The sequence below is a fragment of the Gouania willdenowi genome, chromosome 14, assembly GCF_900634775.1.
Source record: "Gouania willdenowi chromosome 14, fGouWil2.1, whole genome shotgun sequence".
Classification (NCBI taxonomy): Eukaryota; Metazoa; Chordata; class Actinopteri; order Blenniiformes; family Gobiesocidae; genus Gouania; species Gouania willdenowi.
This window is the reverse complement of record NC_041057.1, coordinates 25,183,553-25,205,159: the sequence shown is the minus strand read 5'-3', so window position 1 is coordinate 25,205,159 and position 21,607 is coordinate 25,183,553. Positions and strand designations below refer to the sequence as shown.

At 37.7% G+C, this 21,607-nt stretch overlaps 1 protein-coding gene across 2 annotated transcripts; it reads right to left on the bottom strand.

Annotated features, from left to right (window-relative positions):
- Positions 1-1,254: 1,254 nt before the first annotated feature.
- On the bottom strand, positions 1,255-21,364 carry LOC114475314 (myb/SANT-like DNA-binding domain-containing protein 4). Of its 2 annotated transcripts, XM_028466003.1 has the most exons (5): positions 21,259-21,364; positions 19,479-19,656; positions 18,968-19,333; positions 4,525-4,578; positions 1,255-3,049 (listed from the first exon to the last, which is right to left on the bottom strand). In XM_028466003.1, the coding sequence occupies exons 2-5, from the start codon at positions 19,603-19,605 to the stop codon at positions 2,637-2,639; spliced, it is 960 nt and encodes a 319-aa protein (XP_028321804.1). In that variant the 5' UTR covers positions 19,606-19,656; positions 21,259-21,364; the 3' UTR covers positions 1,255-2,636. The 2 variants fall into 2 exon arrangements, with proteins under 2 accessions (XP_028321804.1, XP_028321805.1); XM_028466004.1 differs by lacking the exon at positions 4,525-4,578.
- Between the last annotated feature and the right edge of the window lie 243 nt (positions 21,365-21,607).

The following is a 21,607-nucleotide window of genomic DNA, read 5'->3' as shown; positions in this document are numbered from 1 at the left end:
CTCAGGCTCCTTTCCCCCCCAGTGAGGTGACGTTCCAAGTCCCAAAAGCCAGAAGTTGTGGACGCGGACCGGGCCGTCGAGGCACCCCCCCCTCGACCGCCACCCAGTCCTCTCTGCACCAAACCTCTACAGATCCCTCTGCGGGTGGTGGGTCCACAGGAGGGCGGGCCCACGTCGTTCTTTCGGGCTAAGCCCGACCGGGCCCCGTGGGCAAAGGCCCGACCATCAAGCACTCGCATTCGAGCCCCAGCCCCAGGCCTGGCTCCAGGGTGCGGCCCCGGCTGCGCTATACCGGGCGACGTCACGGTCCTTGTTCTTACTCTGTCCATAAAGGGTCTTCTGAACTGCGCTTAGTCTGACCCGTCACCTAGGACTTGTTTGCCATGGGAGACCCTACCAGGGGCATAATGCCCCAGACAACATAGCTCCTTGGATCATTCGGGCACTCAAACAACCCCACCACATTAAGGTGGCAGTTCACGGGGTTTGTAACTACAACAATCATTAAACAATGGAACTATTGAGTGGATAAGATCCGCAATACGTGAACATTGGTAAACTTGGACATGGACTTTTAAATTTTGCAATTTTGAAAGCACGATACGGTTTAGACACTCTGTTGAAGACTGACCGTATAAAGAGGTTTGTGTGAGTAGCTTGTACCAGTGAGGCATTTGATATCAGGAGTGTTGCTGGCTTATTAATCTTTTTACACAGTGCAGGTCCACTGTTTTTCAATCTTTTTACCCAAGGTACATCTTTTCATCGAAAAAAAAAAATCCCAAGGCTCATCACTAATTAGAAATGTAAATAAAAAATAAACAGTCATGTTAGTGCGCTTAACAAAATATAGTTCATAGTAAGAAAAAAAGAACCCAACAGGAAGAAGTTTTAAATTTTTAACAAAGTGTCTTGAATAGGAATCAAATAAACAAAAACAGAACAAATATTTTATGATATTTAATATTTTTTCTTTCAAATAAAGTGTGATTAATTATCTGCAGTCATTCTTATAAATGTTTTAAATAGAAATCAAATAACAATAACAACAAAATCTATTGTGATTTTTCACATTTATTTATTAAATAAAAAAGTGCAATGAACAATATGCAGTAATTATTATCAAAGTGTCTTGAATACAATTCAAACATTCTAACACTCCTGATATCAGAGTTTTCATTATACCATGAAGAACACAGCATAATAAGGACATTAGGATACTGTTAGAATTATTCATGGTTTCTTTTTGTGTGTGATACTATAATTATATATCTTTTCAATATCTATTATTTAACCATCATAAAATATATTCAGGTCAAGCTGCCATATTCAGGATAAAGGAACATCTGATTTCAAATTAATCTTGATCTAACAACACTTGATGTCAAGGATTTGCTTGGAAATTGCCAAATACATTGTTCTCGTATGAGTTATATCTTTATTTTTTAATTCCGCAACTCCTTTGTCCTTGAACTCCTCCAAGACTATTTTTGCAGCACTAATGATAGATATGTCATCTCATAGGGGCAATGTCAAGGATGTGCAATCAACATTTTTTGGTGGCACAATGTCAAGGTTAAGGTTGTGCCAAGTGTCAAAAACGAACATTTTCCATATCTCTACAAATATTTATCACCTACCAGTAATAAGATAGGTCAAGGTTCATGACTTCACGAAAAAAAAGATACAGAAAAAGATTGAGATACAGTGCTCAGACCGCTACATTTCCTTTCAATGAGTGACCCTGACCTTTGCTCAAGGTCATATTTAAGATCAATAAATATGTCTTCTGTGTGACTGGCACCATTTAGCAAGCCATATTAGGAAAAACCGCTATAACTCTCATATACAAAGTACAAACAGCCTCATATTTGAGACACATGATGAATGTCCAGCCCGAAACAAGAATCAATGTGAAATTTACCCATCTTTGCGTTCTCAGATGGCGCCACTTTTAGTGGCAAACAGCTCTAGCGGAACGACAAATCAGCTTCAAATTTCACACAATGACATGTTCATCCATCAATAATCCATCAATCGCACACCTACCTTTGGTACTCTGTTCAAGATCACAAAACCTTCTCAGGGTGGAAAGTGAGGAATTTCAGAAAACTTTCAAACCGTTTATTTTCAAGTGTTTGCAATGTTTAAAAAACACAATCATACAATCACAAATTGCTCATTAACAGGAATAAAATGAAACCAGCACAGCCCTCCGACATAAGAACCATATAATGGTCAAGTTGCAGCCATCATTCACTAATACAGTAAATGTGGCTGTCAGGACAATGATGAAAGGATGAGGGACTAAATGAAGTATGAGATTATGTAGATTTGGAGATTTTATTATTCAAAAGTATTTTTCTGCATGTTAATAATTAACCGCACAGTTTTATAACATGGAGTTAAGAAGTGGTAAGAATCTCTTTCTCAGTCATAAGGAAGTCCAGATAAGATTCATAGCTAGCTTTGGCCATTATTTCACTTAGCATCAATGTAATCACACAAATAGCAACAATATTTCTACAGTTTCAAATACAACCACAAAAACAGTGACAGGGGAAGGAAGTCCAATGTATAGACTAGTTCCTGCCCCTGAAGGCCATGTTGGAAATCAGTGTGAATAAAAACCACTGTTATACCGGTGGCCGGCCGTTGAGTTTGTCATGCATCAGTGCAATGGCTCCTCCTGTGAAGTCCCTGAGAACTTGCACTGTTTCCCGCTGCAGCTGCAGTGACTCACGCACAAACTCCTGCTGGGTCTCTACCAGTTGCTGCACGGACTCAGACAGGAGCTCGAGGGAGCGTGACACCGTCTCCAGCAGCATGTTGGTGGTGTGCTGCTCCTGCACACTCAGTGATGCATTCTGCAGTAGACAGTCTCTTGTATTGCCTTCTGATCCCAGTGGTTTGACAGGTGGCCAAAGTTGTTCTTGTTTCTGGACACCGTTGTTGACTTGGCGATCCTCAGATAGTTTTACTGTCTGTGCCCTGGGAAGCATGTCCTCCCTTTGGTCGTCATCTGATTCTCCAAAGGCAGGTTCAGTGTCTGCAGACAGAAAAAGCTTAGGTGCCATTTACACAAGAATGTTTTCTAGTGAAAACACAAAAGTTTTGTTGCTATCCGTTTACACGGCAACAGTGTTTTGGTGCTCGAAAATGAAACTGTTGAAAAACGAACTCCAGAGTGAAAATTTTTGAAAACGCTTCCGTCTCCGTCTCCATGTAAACAGGGAACCGACACTTTGTCACGGGGATGCGCAATGGTACATTGATAAATTATGCATATGCATAAATGACTTCTTGACTGGAGCTGTATGCCGTCATATGTACTGACTTGTCTGTGTTGTAGCAGTAAACCGCTATGTAGCGACACATGAAGCTGCTTGTCATGTTTATAGTTGTATGCAGAAAAAGGGACTAGTAAATAAAGCTGAGTTATTAAAGAAACTCAGCTCAGATCATTCTATATGTGAAAGCCGTGCACAGATTTGAATAGTGTCTGGCAGCAATTGGTTCAAGCTTAAAGAGTAACTAAACCCCTGCTTTGATTATGGGCGTTACTCCTGAAGCAGTAAGACACGCACACTCACAGTGCACATTGACATCTGTGATCAACCACTACAATCACACATACACAATCCCCACAAGAAGCTGCACCCATGCACAAAACACTACAGACGCTATCACTAATCGCCGCTTACACACACAGAAAGACACACACGCGACAATAACTACACGCATGTTCGTGCACACAGAAATAAACGGGAATACACACGTATTGATAATGTGTCTGTACATACACACATAGGTTGATGAACCCTCTGTAGCACATAATCAGCTCTTTATAAAAGCACAGAGTCAAAAACATCACCGCAGATCAGCATGAAGCTGCTCAGCTGCTCCGCGAGCATTGTCAAACTTTGATTGGAGGAAACCCTCCTCCCAGTTGATGACGTGCGAGAATCCAAAGTATCCGTCTCAGCTAATAGCAAAATTCAATAGTAATTGCTGGTGTTCAACCCTCAGGGGCCAGTAACTCTGACATTTTGCAACTAAATACGCAAATTTAAAATACTTTTACTTACATTTTTAAAATTAGACTGGGATCAATCAACAGCACTAATTAATACCCAAATATGTATTCAACAAAAAAAGTGGGTTTGGGGTTTAGTTACTCTTTAAAGAGGCGATTTGCTTTATTCGGGTTTGGGTCGTATTCTGACTGCCACGGGCCGGGTCGGGTCTAACTTTGAAGGTTTGATTAAAGCTCTGTTCATACTTGTGTTTGGTGGAAGTGTTTTGGTTCATTGCAAAACCACACCACCATCTATTGGCCTGTCGTGTATATTACATCTTTTTTTATGTTTCCCGTGGTCTCATGTAAACAGAGGTCATTATGAAAAAGTTGCCGTGTGAATGCGGAACTTTTTGGAAAGAAAAACGGAAACAAAAGCAAAATTTGGGAAATTGTAAACAGGGCCTCAGTCATAGGAATAAAATGTATGTTAAATTGCAGCTCACCTTCTGTTGGTGGGACTTCATACTGCACATCAAAGCTGGGCTGAGCCGAGTCTCCTGCAACATTTACAGTCAAACACACTCAGTTCACCTCTTCATGTATTACATCAGCCATTAACATCAATGATCAGCCCAATTAGTGAAGAATGTAAAAACCACAGGATTTGTACATTGGTTTTGTTTGATGAGAGCGACTTCAAACGAGAAACCAACCTATTGTTTCAATGTAGCATTAGAATACAAACTCTAAATTAGGGGTTAACGCGGTAATCAGTATAAATGATAAAAAAAAATAGGCCTACGGTATAAATTTGGACTCCACAGACCTATCGCTCCAACTCTTGTTGATAACGTCAATGTATCGACCCAAGTGTGACAATGGCTTCAAGCACAGAGACCACATAGCTCCAGGGGAAGCTGGTAAAATATCACTAAGTTGGACTTGGTTCATATTTTAAAAGTCAGATAGTGAGCAGAAAAATGTCATTTGCAAGATGTGTCGAGTGTTGTTTTGTTCTACCATCTAAAAACAAAACATGTCATATATGTACATATATGACATGAGTCGAGTGCACTCGACTCGTTTGCACTCGACTCCAAACGCAGAGAATTTGTTTAATTTGACTCCCTGTCAGCAGCCCAGTCAGTTATAGGTTTATAAATTATTATTTAATCAATGTATACAGAAGTGGGGTGAAGTTAAATATTGTCTTTCATAATGTGCATTGTTCAAATGTCAGAGCTATGTATATATATATATATATATATATATATATATATATATATTTGGATTGACAATACAAAACCATTTTGATACCCGGGCTGTTTGAGTGGGTGCGTCTATAAACGCGGACTCCACACTACAGTTGATCACAAGCGACTTTCTTTTGCCATTTACATACTCTTGTTATTGCTTTCAGCCAAAAAACTGCACATTACAGTAAAACACATGGCTATTTAAGCAGTTATTGTGATTGTGAGTCAGAAAAACACTGTTTCATGAGGTGTATGCGCCGGGCAGCAACAGAATCTTCAACAGCAAAAGCAGCTGTGTCAGTTGCTTCAAACACTTACTGGAGCTGCTACTTTGCTTTCTTGTCATCATCTCATGTAGAGATTACAGGAATAGTCCATTCAAGGACTTCGCTGTTTTGTCCAACCGATGCGTTGCATTGTGTCACAAACACAGTGTTGCTAAATACGTGGTTCGTGTTTGGGTTGTTTTTGTTGGAATGGGCGAGTTCTAAAATGTGATTAGGCTGTGAATTGTCAATCTGATCAGGCAACACTGATTCCCGACTTTACTTGACGGTGGACACTCAAGTTACCTCTACGCTGCTGTACGTGAGCTGTATCATTCAGTTTCGTTTCACCAAAAGGGGCACTACTTTTTCTTTTACTCAATATGTTCAACGTTAATAAAAGGTATCCAAGCAAAAAGTTCTCCACGCAGTTATCCTGCAGTTAATGAGAAAAGTGTAATTTATTGGCGCACTATATTGACTGTGCATTGAGACAAATACACTGTTGAGCTCGATTTTCAACCTATCAGCATCGAAAATGTTAGTAGGTCACAGCCAAAATCAAGGCAATATCACTACGCACATGTAAACATGGAGGAGAAGCTTCACCTGATAGCGGCGATTAAGCTCGATTAACACTCATTAAGTGCATTCTTCATGTCGGAAAAGATGGTGGGGAAGGTCCGCAGCCCTTCACCGAAGTCCGATGGGAAAAAAATCAAGCAGTGTGCGAAAGAATGGCTCAAAACGTCGGACACTACGGAGCTAGCTATTGCTAATCAACATGTTGGACAAACCGGTCTCTGATGTCCCAACAAATTACGGGTTTCACCCGGCCTGTTATCGGCGTTTTATAAACAAAAACAATTGACTTGTGCACTAAAGTGTCAAGATAAAACAGAAGGGACCGGACTGTTTCCGGTTGAATGAACAAGATGGCTGCTTATTTTCGGTGTTCCTGACGGAATAAGAAAATCGCCCTAAAACATAGAAAATACCTATAACAACAAATTAAAGCAGACATGACACGAAGTAGGGCTAATAAGAAGACAGATGGAGGTGCTCAAAACGCAGGGGGGCATTCATCAACTGAAGAGGAATGCCCCCCCTCTAACACAAGCTAGCGGGGGGCAGAAGCAGGCCCAGGTAGCTTGCCAGTACCTGGGCCTAGCATTGACGATGGGCCTGACGACACCACACTGCAGAGTATTCTGAAGGAAATAAAAAATTTCAGGCAAGATAATAACCAACAACTCGCAGAGATCAAACAGGAACTACAGAGAACAAACGACAGACTGGAGGAGGCTGAAGAAAGGATTGGAGAGGCGGAGACGGCAATGCAGGTCTTGGCTAGGCTAACGAAGAGGCTGATTGATCGTCAGGACGGCCTGGAAGCTAAACTAACCGATCACGAAGGACGAGGCCGCTGGGACAACCTACGGATTCACGGAATACCTGAGAAGGAGACAAATGTTCTTTCCTCGAGAAAATGTTAAAAGAAACACTGGACATTTCGGAGAACATGGTGATAAAGATTGAGCGAGCACAAAGGATCCATGTGGCTAACACGGAGAAGTCGCGAGCAAAACCCCGGAACATTATTGCTAAATTTGAAAGCTATAGGGTAAAGGAAGAAGTCATCCGAAGTGCCTGGCAGAAGAAAGCGGTTTATTACAACAACAACCGCTTCTTTGTTGACCATGATTATCCAGTTGTGATCCTCAAGAAACGCTTTGACTATACCGAGGCAAAGAAGGTATTGAGGGAGCGGAAAATCAAATTCCAAGCGCCTTATCCAGCTAAACTACGAGTTTACTATGAAGACGGCATCCAGCTGTACCACACTGCAACGGAGGGGACGAAAGACATGGTGTCGAGGGGTATCCCAGTAACCATCACCCCAGCCCCAGTCGACAGAGATTACCAAGAACTACAACTCCTCCTGGCGTGGCAGAGGGCTGGATCCCCGAATAGAGCACCAAACGAGGATAGGATTCAACAATGGGATGGGACATCAACACAAAAAAAATTCAAAGAACAACTGCAGGAATTCAGACGACCCACACACACAACCAAGTAAACTCTTGATTTTGTCTTGTATTTAACATGTGTGACTCCAGGTATGTACCCTGAATTTATTCTAGACATTGTGTTTTTTTCCTGGAACCAAAACTCTTTTTTTAAGTTTAGTTATTTTATAACGGGTTAGTTAAGACGGCAAAAGATCTGTCTGTTTTTGAGTTAAAAACAGACAGAATGCATGAAAAAATGCATGAGAAGTCTGGACGCAGAAGCAGGCATGTCACTTCATGATATGCATCCATCTATCAAGACACCTCTCCTGATGAAGAGGGTTTTGCCTCCTGATAAGTGCCTTTACATTACAGGCACTAAGAAGGCTCGATTAGATCGAGCTTCACTGTTGGAAACAAAATACACTGAAGAAAGTGTGAAGTTATTTTCGAGTTCTAAGTTCATGTTATACTTGTTTTTAGTTTTGTTCTTGATGTTCAAACATTTTTCTGGGATGTATAAGGTTTTAAAGAGTCGATCACAAGACAGGGAAAAGGCAGTTTTGGATAATAAATCATTATGACGGACAACCAAAATGTCAAGGTTATATCATATAATATAAATGATGTTAATAACCCAATAAAAAGAAACATAATTCTGAGTAACTTAAAAAAAGAAAAAGTACATATTGCACTGTCACAGGAAACTCACCTTAACATGAAAAATTAGGAAGGATAGGTTTCTCAAAAGTCTATTCCTCAGCATATAAAAAGGGCCGTAGAAGGTGATTAGCTACTCTGATTTCTCAAAGACTTCAGTTTGGGAAAATCAGGGAGGTTAAAGATAAAGAAGGAAGATTTTTTACTAATCTCAGGGAAGATAGAGGGCACTGAAGTATCAATACTTAATGTATATATCCCACCAGGCAGTGATATTACCTTTTACAGGAAAATATTTGACCTGATGTCACAGGCAACCGGCATCTTAATATGTGGGGGAGATTGGAACATAATGATAAATCCAAGGCTCGACTCATCCAAGGGGTTTATACAGACTTCACTTCACAAAAAATTAAAGATTCTCATAACAAAGAGACACGCATCCAACAGAACGGGATTATACACACTATTCACACCCTCACAATGTGTACTCGAGACTAGATTATATTTTATACACAAGATGGATCGTCATAGAGTACTTCATTGTGAACATGGTAATATTGACTTAGATCATGCTCCTGTTCTGCTAACAATTCGAATAAGCAATAATATAGGCAACACTTTATGGAGACTGAACACAAGTATTCCTAATGACATACAGTTTAAAAAATACATTAACAAAGAAATAGGATATTTTGTAAAAGAGAATTACAATGGAGAGGTTGCCTCAGAAATCGTCAGGGACGCTTCAAAGGCGGTCTTGAGAGGAAAAATAATTGCGTACTGTGCAAATAAAAAAAGGGAAAGACAGCAGACACTAAAAAAAACTAATTAAAGAACTGGAGGTGCTTTAAACAAAACACAAAAAAGGCTCAAACCCAGATGTCACTCTTCAATTGAAGGAGATCAGGAAAGAGATCAATATCCTGTATACACAGGAGATCCAAAAAAAACATGATTTATACAAGACAGAGATATTATGAGACTGGCCCAAAATTTGTAAAATTATTAACTAGAAAATTACAAAAAGCTGGTGGCACCATTTATAAAATTCAGGGCCTAACTACAAAAAATATAGTATACAAAAGAGAGGATATACAAACAGCCTTCCAAACATATTACAACTGTCTATATACTCAACCACAACTAGAGGGAGAACAAAATATCATAAATTTTCTTACTTCTCTCAACCTGCCCACCCTGACGGAGGAAGAAAATAAAACACTAACAGAGGACATTACTGGAGAAGAATTAAACAAAGCAATTTCCCAGCTAAAAGCAAATAAATCACCAGGATCAGGCGGATTCTCAGCCGAATGGCATAAAATCTTCCGTACCGAATTAAAATCAATTCTTGTTCTCTTATTTAACAATGCGCTAAAAGAAGGAAGGATACCCCCGACGTGGAAAGAAGCCACAATATCCATTATACCCAAAGAAGGCAAGGATAAATTAGAATGTGGATCCTTCAGGCCAATTTCGGTTCTTAATATTGATTATAAACTGTATCCAGTTTATAATCCATCCTTGAAAAAGAGTAGAAAAAAATTCTCCCTCATCTCATACATATGAACCAGAATGGCTTCATCTCTCAAAGACAAACACATGACAATATCAGACGCACTTTACACATATTAAACCATATCCAAGAAAAACAATTACAAGTTCTTATAGTCAGCCTAGATGCAGAGAAGGCGTTTGATTCGGTAAGCTGGGAATTTCTGTACAGAGTTCTTGAGAAATTCAGATTCCATAACACATTTATTAAGGTAATAGGTTCACTGTATAATAACCCCAATGCCAGGATTAAAATTAATGGACACCTATCAAAAATCATCAAATTAGAACGGGGTACAAGACAAGGTTGTGGACTGTCACCACTCCTTTTTGCGCTTTTTCATTGAGCCTTTGGCCCAGTGGATCAGACAAAAAGACAACATTAAGGAATAGGCATAAACAATGATGACCAGAAGGTGGCGCTGTACGCAGATGACGTTTTAGTTTATTTAACTGAACCCTCTAAATCTCTTCCAGAACTACTTAAAATATTGCAAAAGTTTGGTAACTACTCTGGTTATAAGCTAAATGTTCAAAAGACACAAATTTTACAACTTAACTGTATCCCACCAAAGGAACTTGAAGATGAATATAATTTAAAGAGGGATCAAGAATCAATAAAATATCTAGGGATATTATTGCCAAAGGAATTATCCACAATTCAAAATATTAACTTTGACCAATCTTAAACAATCTAAAAAATGACATATCGAGGTGGAACTGGAATCCTTTTATGAGTTTTACTCAAAGAATAGAATCGATCCAAATTTCAAACACAATCAGTTAAATGCTAGATTTAAAAATTGGGTACATAAAGGGATCACAACATTCTACTCATTAACAACAAAAGGACAATTAAAGGACTTTCAGAGCCTTAAAAAAAGTTTTCCCTTGAACAACAAGATTTTTACAGGTATCTACAGGTACGTAATTACTTTGAAAAATGTAAAACCAAATATCCCCTAGACCTGGAGGATCCAATACTTAAAGAGGTGCTGAGGGCCCATACAGGTGACTTTAATAAAGGTATTGTTTCTCGGCTGTATAAGGGTTTTCAATCAAACAAAACAATCACAACTGAGTACGTAAAGGTTAAATGGGAAAAAGAAGGAGCTGGTGAAATAACAACAGAAGAATGGCATAGTTATTGTGAATCAACGTGGAAAATCACTAACATATGTGGCGGGAGTTTGCATGGAAATGTTTGATGAGATTTTTTATCACACTCAAGTTAAAAACACACCATACAGGGAAAACTGTGAAATGCTGGCGTTGTTCAGGGGATCAAGAAGCAAACCATTGCCACATGTTCTGGGAGTGTTCAGTGTTGAAGACATTTTGGGGTGATCTACATAAGATAATGGAAGAAATATTTAACACAAAGCTGCCCAATCACTTTAAAACTTTTTTCTTGGGAAGAGATGATTGCATCCTGGGAAATCAGAATAAACAATTATTTAGATTAATGGTAACAGCAGCAAAGAAAAATATCATGAGGAGATGGACAAACCCTGAACCCCTCACAATGAGTGAATGGATAGACACAGTGAACGAAATACATCAAATGGAAAAAATTACTTATTCACTTAACTTACAAACGGACAAATTTACAAAGATGTGAACGAAATGGGTCTTCTTTATGGATAAGATGACAAATACTGAGAATAGGACTGACAGACAAAAAACATAGGTTGCCCCTGTCACTGGGATAGGAAACAATGAGCCTGCCTGTAGCATCCAATGTGCAACATCTCAAAAGTATCACAATGTTTCCCTAGAAAGGTGTAGAACTGTGTATATTTGAATTCTAATTTTGTTGCTACTATAGTTTTTTTTCTTTTTATACTTCCCTGTTTTTTTTTTTTTTAAAAAAAAAAAAAAAAAAAGAGTATTGAGATCTTGTATTTAAAATGGATCAATCCTCTTGTGATTGTTTTACAACTAAGATGTACATTAACAAATATACATGTGAAATGTCTGTATATAGTAACGCACTGTGATACTCTGAAAATAAATAAAATTAAAAAAATTAAAAAACAGAAGGGTTGAAAAGACTTGTAACCCCTGTTGAAGGTTCTGAATCGGTTTTGCCAGCACGTTCTGAGTAAAAGCAGGTAGGTTTACTCACTTTTATTTATTTATTCCGAAAATGCAAATAGTACAAGGCTTCCTGATTGCTTTTTAACAAATTATTAGCATAACATAATATAGAAATGAAGATTGTGAGGAAGCAAAATTATAATGAAGCACAGAAAAAAAAGAATTAATGACATTCGAAAAGGACCCTTTGGTCTATATATATATATATATATATATATATATATATACACACACACATTCACATTTTCTACCATGCTACATCAATCAATAAACAATAATCACCAATAATAATTAATGACCATTATCATTTATACCCGCTAAATAACCTGTTTTTGTACATTTTCTTGAACTGGTTGATATTTTTACTTTGATTGACTTCCTCACTTAGATTGTTCCACAGCTTGACACCAGAAATAAATATACAGAAACCTTTCAAGGTTGAATTGAATGTTATGTAAGCTAATAGATTATCAGTTGGGTTTATAATTTATTCTTCATATCTTTAATGTAGGACTTCTTCGTGAGGAAGCTCAAATGAAATCAGATGAGAGAATTCTGACAAGGGCTGAACGAATAATTGCATTTGCAATATTATCGTGATATCATAAAACGCAATTTTCTAATTGCAAAAACTGCAATTTTATTAATTTTTTTCTTGTACTGTCTTGTTAAGTTCAGAGTATTTAAGAAGTGCAGTCTACATGTTTACATGTTTCATGAAATGTAAAGTTAGATATGTTGAAGAGGTAAAGCCACAGATTTGTTTGCTTTATTGTTGTAATCTGTGCTTTAAAATGTATATTTTATATTTATTTAACGTTTACATAAATCTGAAATGGTTTATTATGAAACAGATTGATTTATTGCCTGTGTTCATTGGAAAATACATGACAAGAGGCTCTTGAAAAAATAATTGCATATTAAATCGCAATCACAATATTAGGAAAAAAAAAATCGCAATTAGATTTTTTCCCAAAATCGTTCAGCCTTAATTCTGACACAAATTCGTGGGCCTGCACTGACCTATGTAAATGTGTTCATTGTGACTAGATTTACTAATGACTGAGTTTTTTGTCCCCCACAGTACATTACATGGACATCATGAACAGCTTTATCTGGACATAATGCACCGTGGAGGAAGCTGCACGTCTTACCATATGGGTTATAGCAGAGGCTGCACCCATTTTAGCTTTTTAATTATTATGATAAACCTAAGGTTGTATATTTATTTTTTTGCCCTGGCATGTTCACTGTTAAGTTGAAGTTTTGAAAAAAAATTTTGAATAAAATCTTGAAGAATAACTGACAATTGCTTGCTCATTTTAAGAGGTCTTTCGACACACTATTGATTTACAAACACAAAGTGTAATTTATCCGATTAAATGGAAAAAAAAAAAAGACGAAATACTCGATTACAAAAATAATGGATATCTGCCGCACAAAACTTGAGTGTCTCAAAGTGTTTCTCCAGACTGAACTTCATGCTGATGCGTTGCTTTTTCCCAATTTATTCATTCAAATATATGAAAAAACAATAGTTATCAATCTAAACATTTCACAACAAACCCAAATGTCCCATGATGTCCCACCTTCAAACACAACCTCATTTGTCCATCCATGAACAAACTACTCCCACTTTTCTATAGCTATACATACTTCCTATGGGCACTGTACTAGTTGTGACAATGTTAGATTAATGTGAATCTGATAGTGAGGACAGTGATATATTTAGTGATGTGTATATGATAATAAATGTAATATATGACATATATATTTAATATGAATAATTCAAAATTAAATCTTGTTTTCAATACTCACTCCTGTGAATATGTACATGTAATGCAGTTATTGCTTGTGTATGCAAATTGACAATTCACCATTAAATGTGTTCTTTTGACACATTATATTTTGGCTATATTCTATGTTATTCCGATATTTCCTCAAATATTACCGTTGAATTGGAATAACATGATGAAAAGTAATTGTGATGTTATTGCTACAATAGAAGTTTTCTTGATAATTTTATCATGTTTACTATTGCTAGATAGCAACTTCAGGTATATCTCACATTTCAAACTGGTTTATTTTGTACTTTAAGTGGTTATTCGGCCTTTTTGGGTTTATTTGATGAACAGGTTTGAAAGTGCAAAATTCTTTTTTTTTCAAAATGGGCACCTTTAGTTTTTCTCAGAAACTGCAAGGTTGTGTGCGGAGAACTTTTTCCTGAGGAATCTCTATATTTCTGATTAAAAATATAAAAAAATTAGGTAGTGTCCCCCGGGATGGAAAGAAACCCTATTTCTAGGCCTCTTTTAGGCTACTGACAGCGGCCTATTCATGTGATCAAAAAAATGGCAAAAGTAGATTTTTCACAATATGTCCCCTTTAATACCTCATTGCCACTTTAAGCTGCCATTAGCAGCAACACATACTAAATTATATTTTTCAGTTAAATTTATGGATCACAAACATACATAACACAATTCAGATAAATTTAGGAGGAATGAAACTTGAAAGAAAAACTTAAAGCAAAGTCAGGTTTACCTTTAGTTAGGGGTGTCATAACTTTTTTAACAGAGGACAAAATATGATATAGACAGATGGTAGGAACATATAGATGGTAGTGATTGTAAGATGCTATCAACTAGAGTTGAGCCGGATACTCGGCTGAAACAAGCATCCGGCAAGGATAAAGCACTTTTGCCGAGCCCGAGTACTATACGAGTAATACGAGTCAATATCTGTGCTCGAATTGAATGAAAATCCTCATTGGATAGCTGACTGTGTCTGTGTTCTGTGTCAGTCACAGTGCTCCTCCCCTACACACATACAGATGTGTTGCTGATTGTGTCACGCAGCAGCTCTGCTCTGCGTGCTCACTCATTCCTCTCCCTCAGCAGGGCTCTACACCAACCAGTGGTGGCACTTTCAGTTGGTCGCACCAGCACAGAATATAGTCGCACCCTTTTTTTAAACGGGGGGTTTACAGCATAGCCATGCATGCTGATGAATAGTTGACTTAACTGGCGTACCGTAGTTTTGTATGAAGTAGAGATTGACAATGACTTGAGATATTTACAAAATGTTTTCAGATTTTAGAGACAATATTAAGTTTTTCTGGAACAAGCAGTGGCTAAAATAACAGGTCATTTCTTTTATATAATTTTAAAAGAAGTCGGAACAAAAAAAATTAAATAACAGCAAAGCACATGTATTCTGTTGGTTTTTTTTATTTTGCAGAAAGGCTGTACTTGAATTACCTTAACCATAGCATAACTTAGCACCTGCATTGCTTCACCCCATATAATTCAATTCAGAGGGTCCAGCTGTTATAGTGGGGTCTCCTAACCCTCTTCCCCTGGTCAGGGGCCTGTAACCTTTACTCTACAAGGAACCATTTTGCCTCATCTCACCTGGATTAAAGTCCTCCTGGAGCCAAAAAAAACACCTTCTCAATGAAGACGATACAGTATATTAAATTATATACAGTTAAAATTATAAAGAATAATGTTTGATTTATATTGATCATGTAAATGGAAACTTAAAAACAGTTTAAGATAAAATAAAATAAATTAACATCAAAAAATAAAACAGTATCTCGCTTCTTCAAATTCTTACACATCTCAGTTTACATGAACACAATGTTATATATATATATAAGATTTTTTTTATTTAATGTATTTGAAAAACTACAAAAAGTAACTTGAATTTGATAACACATGATCATGTGGTCAACACATGCTAATTGCTCATTTCTTGCCACACATAAAGCATGCATATTTAACTGGCACATTGACCATTAAATGAATCTGTTCCCACACAATTGAAATCTCTATTTTCTTCCAGAATAGTGTTTTTGTTGGTTTAATTATCTTACCAGGGATTTAAAACTTAAGGTTAGCCACAGGTGCAGGAAAGTTGATGATCTGTAGATGTTGCAGCAGGTGAAGTAGGAAGGTGCTGAGTCATTGGACAACGTGATTTATTTTTAGGTTAACAAATTGTTATATCTTGATTTTATTTGTCATTGATCATTAATAGGTTCTGTAAAAAAAATAACTATTTCAATAGTTTTTTAAAGCTATAGGGACTCGGAGCCATTGCAAAAGAGTCAAAGGGCCACATTAGGCCCCAGAACAGCAGGTTGCAGACCCCTGCTCTGAGAGAACCACAGCTGAACATCTGGCCAGGCATCATAGTCCATCAGTTCTGGTCCCTCCATGCTGATTCTGATGAGCGTGTACGCTCTATCGCACGTTTTTCCTTTTTACAGCTGCCCTCAATGTGTGCTCGCACTGAAGGGCTCGTTATGTCTGGCTACGTTCACGGACCGAAGTGCACTCTGTGGGACGTGACGGAGCACTCAGCCGCTCCGTCCAAAATAAGGTCACCCATACACTCTTGCACGGATGCGCACACACTGAAAATATACTCGCATATGCAACCATTTTGGTCGTAGTCTCGAGCCCTGCTCAGTCACTCAGCTTTGCTGGGTTTTTTTTGTTAATGTTTAGGGTTTCATCAGCTTCAAGTTTGTTTTTTGGGTTATACTTAAACCAGTAGAGTTCTGGTAAACGTGGGTTCGTTCAGACATGGTGCTTGGTAGAGCGCGTTGTGTCTATGCCTGTCCGTGACTTTTTTTATTTCTTTTTTTTAACCGCCAGCTGGCACTAACCATTTTTTTTTACTTCACCGAGGGGCGGATTCACTAAGATCTGAAATAAAGGGTGGTATTTCAGTTGCTTCCCTAAATCCTATAGTGATGCAGTGGGGTAGTGCAAAACAAGATATCAAGTGACAAACACGCTATGCAGGGACAGACTGTGAGCAGTGCAGGGAACATGTTCAAAAGGTAGAAGTCTCACTCCTGCCAACATATTTCTTGTATTATCTGTGGCAAGTGTGCTTAACATACTGTATATTAAGTAAAGAGCCCACCTCCAACGCTGATAATGATCGAGACCATATTTGAGACTTACGTGTCTCAACTATGAACCCAGTGGATCTGGGTTCGATCTATCCCATGATAAACTTGTTTATTAAAAAATAGTTAACATTAATAAAAATGACCCCTTTTGGGCTGTTTCTGTTCCAATTTTACACCTTTCCGACTAAGGGCCATGGGTTCACTATTTTCGATTACTTATGACCAGAACTCCTCAAGTGTGGGGAAAGACCTGTGTTTTGTGACGTGAAACGGAATGTAGCCATTCAAGAAGTGAGCTGACCGAGAAACATGTAATGCTGCGTTCAAGGCAACTTTAAGTTTCTGATCTCTGAGATAAGCGGCAGCACATCAAAATATCTCAGACATGGTTGACTAGTACATTAAAATTAGGGCTACATATATGCCTGGGCCAATAATCGATACATCAATCAACCGGACGGTAAATGAAAATGAACTCGGTAAGTTTGCCGGACTCAATATATTGCCATATGCATGCGTATTTGGCGGCGCGCCTGTCAGCTGCAGAGGCTAGTGTTAGCAACAAATATTAAACAGCAGATAACTCAGTCAATTTTAATTTATCAGCGGTGAGATCGTAAGCAGAAGCGGGGATGCCGAGCGGGGCTAGCAACCAAGCTAAGTTTAAGTATGTTGTTTTCCTCGTATTTTGCCTCCAAATTGGCTGGATGACAAGGGGGTTCACCCTCAGCACCTGAGCATGTTTGTTCCATAGCAGAATTAACAGAGTAAACTAGAAACTATTTCGTTCTGTATGGTTTAAGACGGAACAGAATGAAACGGGGAGGCTGGGCCGCTAGCATTTTTGTTTACAAAAGTTCTAACTGGATTGGCAGTGTAACCTGTTAAAGAATGTACAACTATATACCTCTGTGTCTCAATGTTTAATATTAGTGCTATTTTGTTTTTTTGAGAGAGACTTGACTTGTTTAAAATTTAAAAGTTATTCAAATTCCAATTACAATGGTAAAAAGTACTATTGAGGAATACAAGTTGATTGCATTTGAAAAGGTGTACTTGCATTAATATGATATGTTATCATTTCATTAGTGGTTAATTTGGTCTTAAACAATGTCGACAATAATATTGTTTATTGGCACTAATTTGTGCTACAAAATATCATACAGCAAAATCTGTTATCGGCTAATCGGCTATCGGGAATCAAGGTCCAAGGGTTTGGAGGAAGACGGGTGTGAAACAGAACCCAAGCTGCTTGAGGTCCAGTACGAAATATCCACAGTCGGTTATGATTTGGGGTGCAATGTTCTGTTCTATTTTTACTTTCATCGGAAAAGAGGACCTTGGACCACTGGCTAACAATCCAGTCCTCCTTCTCCTCTTTTTTTCTGCTAAAACTGAAAAGTAAATGGTGATTTCTTCACAGTATTCTAATTTTTTACAATCCTGTTTTTGTGGGTTTTATGAGCTGGAAGCTTAAATTATGTAAAAATAAACAAATAAATACTTGAAATCGTTTAAATTGTGTGCCCTAAATCTATAACCTATGAAGGTTTAACTTTTTGAACGGAATTATGGAAATTTTAAAACAACTTTTTCATGATATTCTAATGTTTTGGAAAGGGTGTGTATATATATTTTACCAGGATCTTGGATCAGCGGTTGTACAGAGCCGTTCTGTGTGTGGTGCGCCGTGTTGAGATTATCTTAGCACACCACACACAGTACAATCAAAACTGAGTTTCTTTATCTTCTGAGTGTGTTATGTAACAGATAAAGCACCGCTTCAGATTTAGAAAATCCTTAAGGTAACTCTACTTTAATCATACACAGGGGAATCTGATTTGAATGATTAATTGAGAAAATCAATGAGCTGAGTGTTTGCTAGGACTATGATTTTTTTAAATAAATCACAGTTAGGATTTTATATATTAAATCACCCTTTCACATTACTCAGTGTTATTACTTTGGTATGTCAGAGATTGGTTGTTTAAAGACAGCAGTGTTTGTTTATGCTCAGTGGGGCTGAGTGATAAAACATTTACTATATAAATTGCTTTTTAAGAAAAATTCTGTTGATAATGTTCTCAGGCTTTCAAACTATTCTGATCAACACTGTAAGTGACCCTCTGACTGTGGTTTTCTTCAGATATTCAAAATTTGTAACGCACCATTAGGAGATCCTTGCATTTCCATCATATCCAGCTCCACTTCTTCCTCCTCTTGCACATCTTCATCATCCCCTACAGGACCAAAGTCTGCTGTGGGCTGGTCCTCCTCTTCCATGTCCAGGATCTGCATCACTATTTTCTCTGTTTGACTAAGACCTCTGGAAAGACGAGCCCTAAGTCTTTTGTTAGCTGGCTTCCCATAACGCAAGGCAGCCACTTTCCTTTTGGTGTCACACTTTAGGTCCGACCATTTCTTGATGACCTCCATGACCTCACGTTGGCACTCACCAATTTCATTCACACGAGCAGTGATCGTTGCCCATGTCTGCTTCTTGATGTCGGTTGCCACACCACGGTTGTATTTCCCTTTAATACAGAAAACCCATTACCTTAAATATCAAAACCCCCTCCGAATGAAAATTATTTGACAAGCATAGCCTAAGGGATTAGTATGCATACATTCCAAGCTCAAGGAAACACTCACTGTAAAACAAAGTATACTGTCACTTACCTACAACCACCTTACGGTGTCTCCTGACTTCGTCCAAGAGGATGTGGACTTCACTGAAAGTAAACCGGGCCTTGCGCTTCCTGAACTGGGTGAAACTGTCGGGGGTGTAGTACACTGGTGACGACATCCTCCACTTTTTTTTAAAGTTCTGTGCTCTTTATTTCAATTTTCCAGCACTCTTTGGGACAAAAACATAAATAAATACATTTTATGATTGTTTTTTTTATCATTTATTCTAGTACCACTAAAAGCTTCAGTCACTAAACAGTCCAGTGTTAATTTTGTTTGACGAAACATTTTCAGCATGGATTTCGTCGACTACATTTTTCTTAAGTCACAAAAACTAGACTATGACTAATTAAGTGAAGGAAAACTATATAAACATATTGATATTTTTTTTATGAACTAATGATACGGAACTATGATTATGTCACATGGGACGAAATACTATAGGACCTCATGTGATCTTACGCATTGATCACATCAACTATCTGTGTATTTGCAAACATTAAATACTATTCCATATTAGGTTGTCAATGATATTTGAATCTTTCTTTAAAAATGCATAAACTTATTTTTTGTGCTGTATATTTTAGTCAACTATAGGCTATCTGTAACTGATTTGGTCAACTAAAACAATAATGTTATTCAGTTAACAAAAACTAGACCCCTAATATATTCCTAATGATTTTTGACTAAAACCAAGTTTCATTTAGTCAAAAGACTCGGACTAAAACAAAATCTGCTGGAAAAAAAAACAATAACACTGCTGTACACCACCACGGAGTTACTTTAGGAATTATAATCTTCACTTTAATCCTAACATTTAGCAAAAAGTAACCCTTGAATCAAACCAAACCCTCCAGCAGACCATATTTGGCCCAAGGACCGCATGTTTGACACTCGGCATGGGTACCATATCAAGACTTAAGATATATAAAAAAATTCTATTTTGGCTATATAGAAAATTACAATATTGTCTACAATGATATAATTTTATTTTATAGCTTATTTCGTATTACAACACAAATTTTAAGAGCTTTCGCAACTTCTTAGAACAGCATGAAAAGCAGAGTTTGATGAATTTCTGAGTGTGTCTTAACCAAGACCTACCCCTAAACAAGCCACACTACAGAACTCACTCACACATGCTGTCCAATAAAGGCGAAAAAGCCCAAAGTGGCACATATTGTGCAGCTGTTTGTTAAATGGGCCTGTGGGGTATTTTTGCATCATCAAATTTAACCCAGAATCGTCTTTTTGGTAAGACTTATTTTTGTTTTTGAATTAATGTCGTATATCGCCATTTTGAGAAATAAATATCGAGATATGAGTTTTTGTCCTCCTCCTTTGTGTACGTGAGTCAAGTGAAGGCATGAGTTGAGCTGCAAATGAGCACCTTAATAGTGACTGATTGCACGTTGGGCTGTAGTCACTATGACTATGTAAGCACACTGCATTTACAAAATAAGACACACTTGCGATGGTCCGATTAGCTAGTTCCATTTAGAGGCCATCACAGTCAAACATCGGGTATCTCGAATTGTAACCCTAATAATTAATCAGTCTCTCTTATTTAATGTTCATGTTAGCTTCTCTTCTCCGAGTAGCATTTCACTACACCCACTCAACTAGCTCTGCAGCAACACATCCTTTAGCTAACGCCGCGCTTTGCTAGCCTACAGCTAATACGGCACTTAGAGCATTACAAATACCTCCAAAAGGTTTATTTTTTTTTTTTTTATATCTGTGAAATAAGATGATGGAATGATGTACGTACCCCCTGGTGAGTAAAGTAAGGTTTTTGCTCACAAAGATGACCATAAAGTTCCCTAACGTCGGGATGCACGTATCAAGTTAGCCACTGTAACACTATTATTATGGATACTACATCCGGTCAAAGATCACGAGAAAATGAATGCTGATGTACTGTATAAGAGCCTGCACAGTAGCACTATCCACATTTTAAGTATTGTATTTCGATAATTTACAACAGTAGATTTGATTAACATGAGCCTAGTTTCCTGCGTCAATGTGCTGATACATTGGTTGGTTGATAAACTGCTTTTACTTGGGAAGGATAAAGCCTATTCTGATGTTTTCCAACTTGACTAAAACTGACAATATGT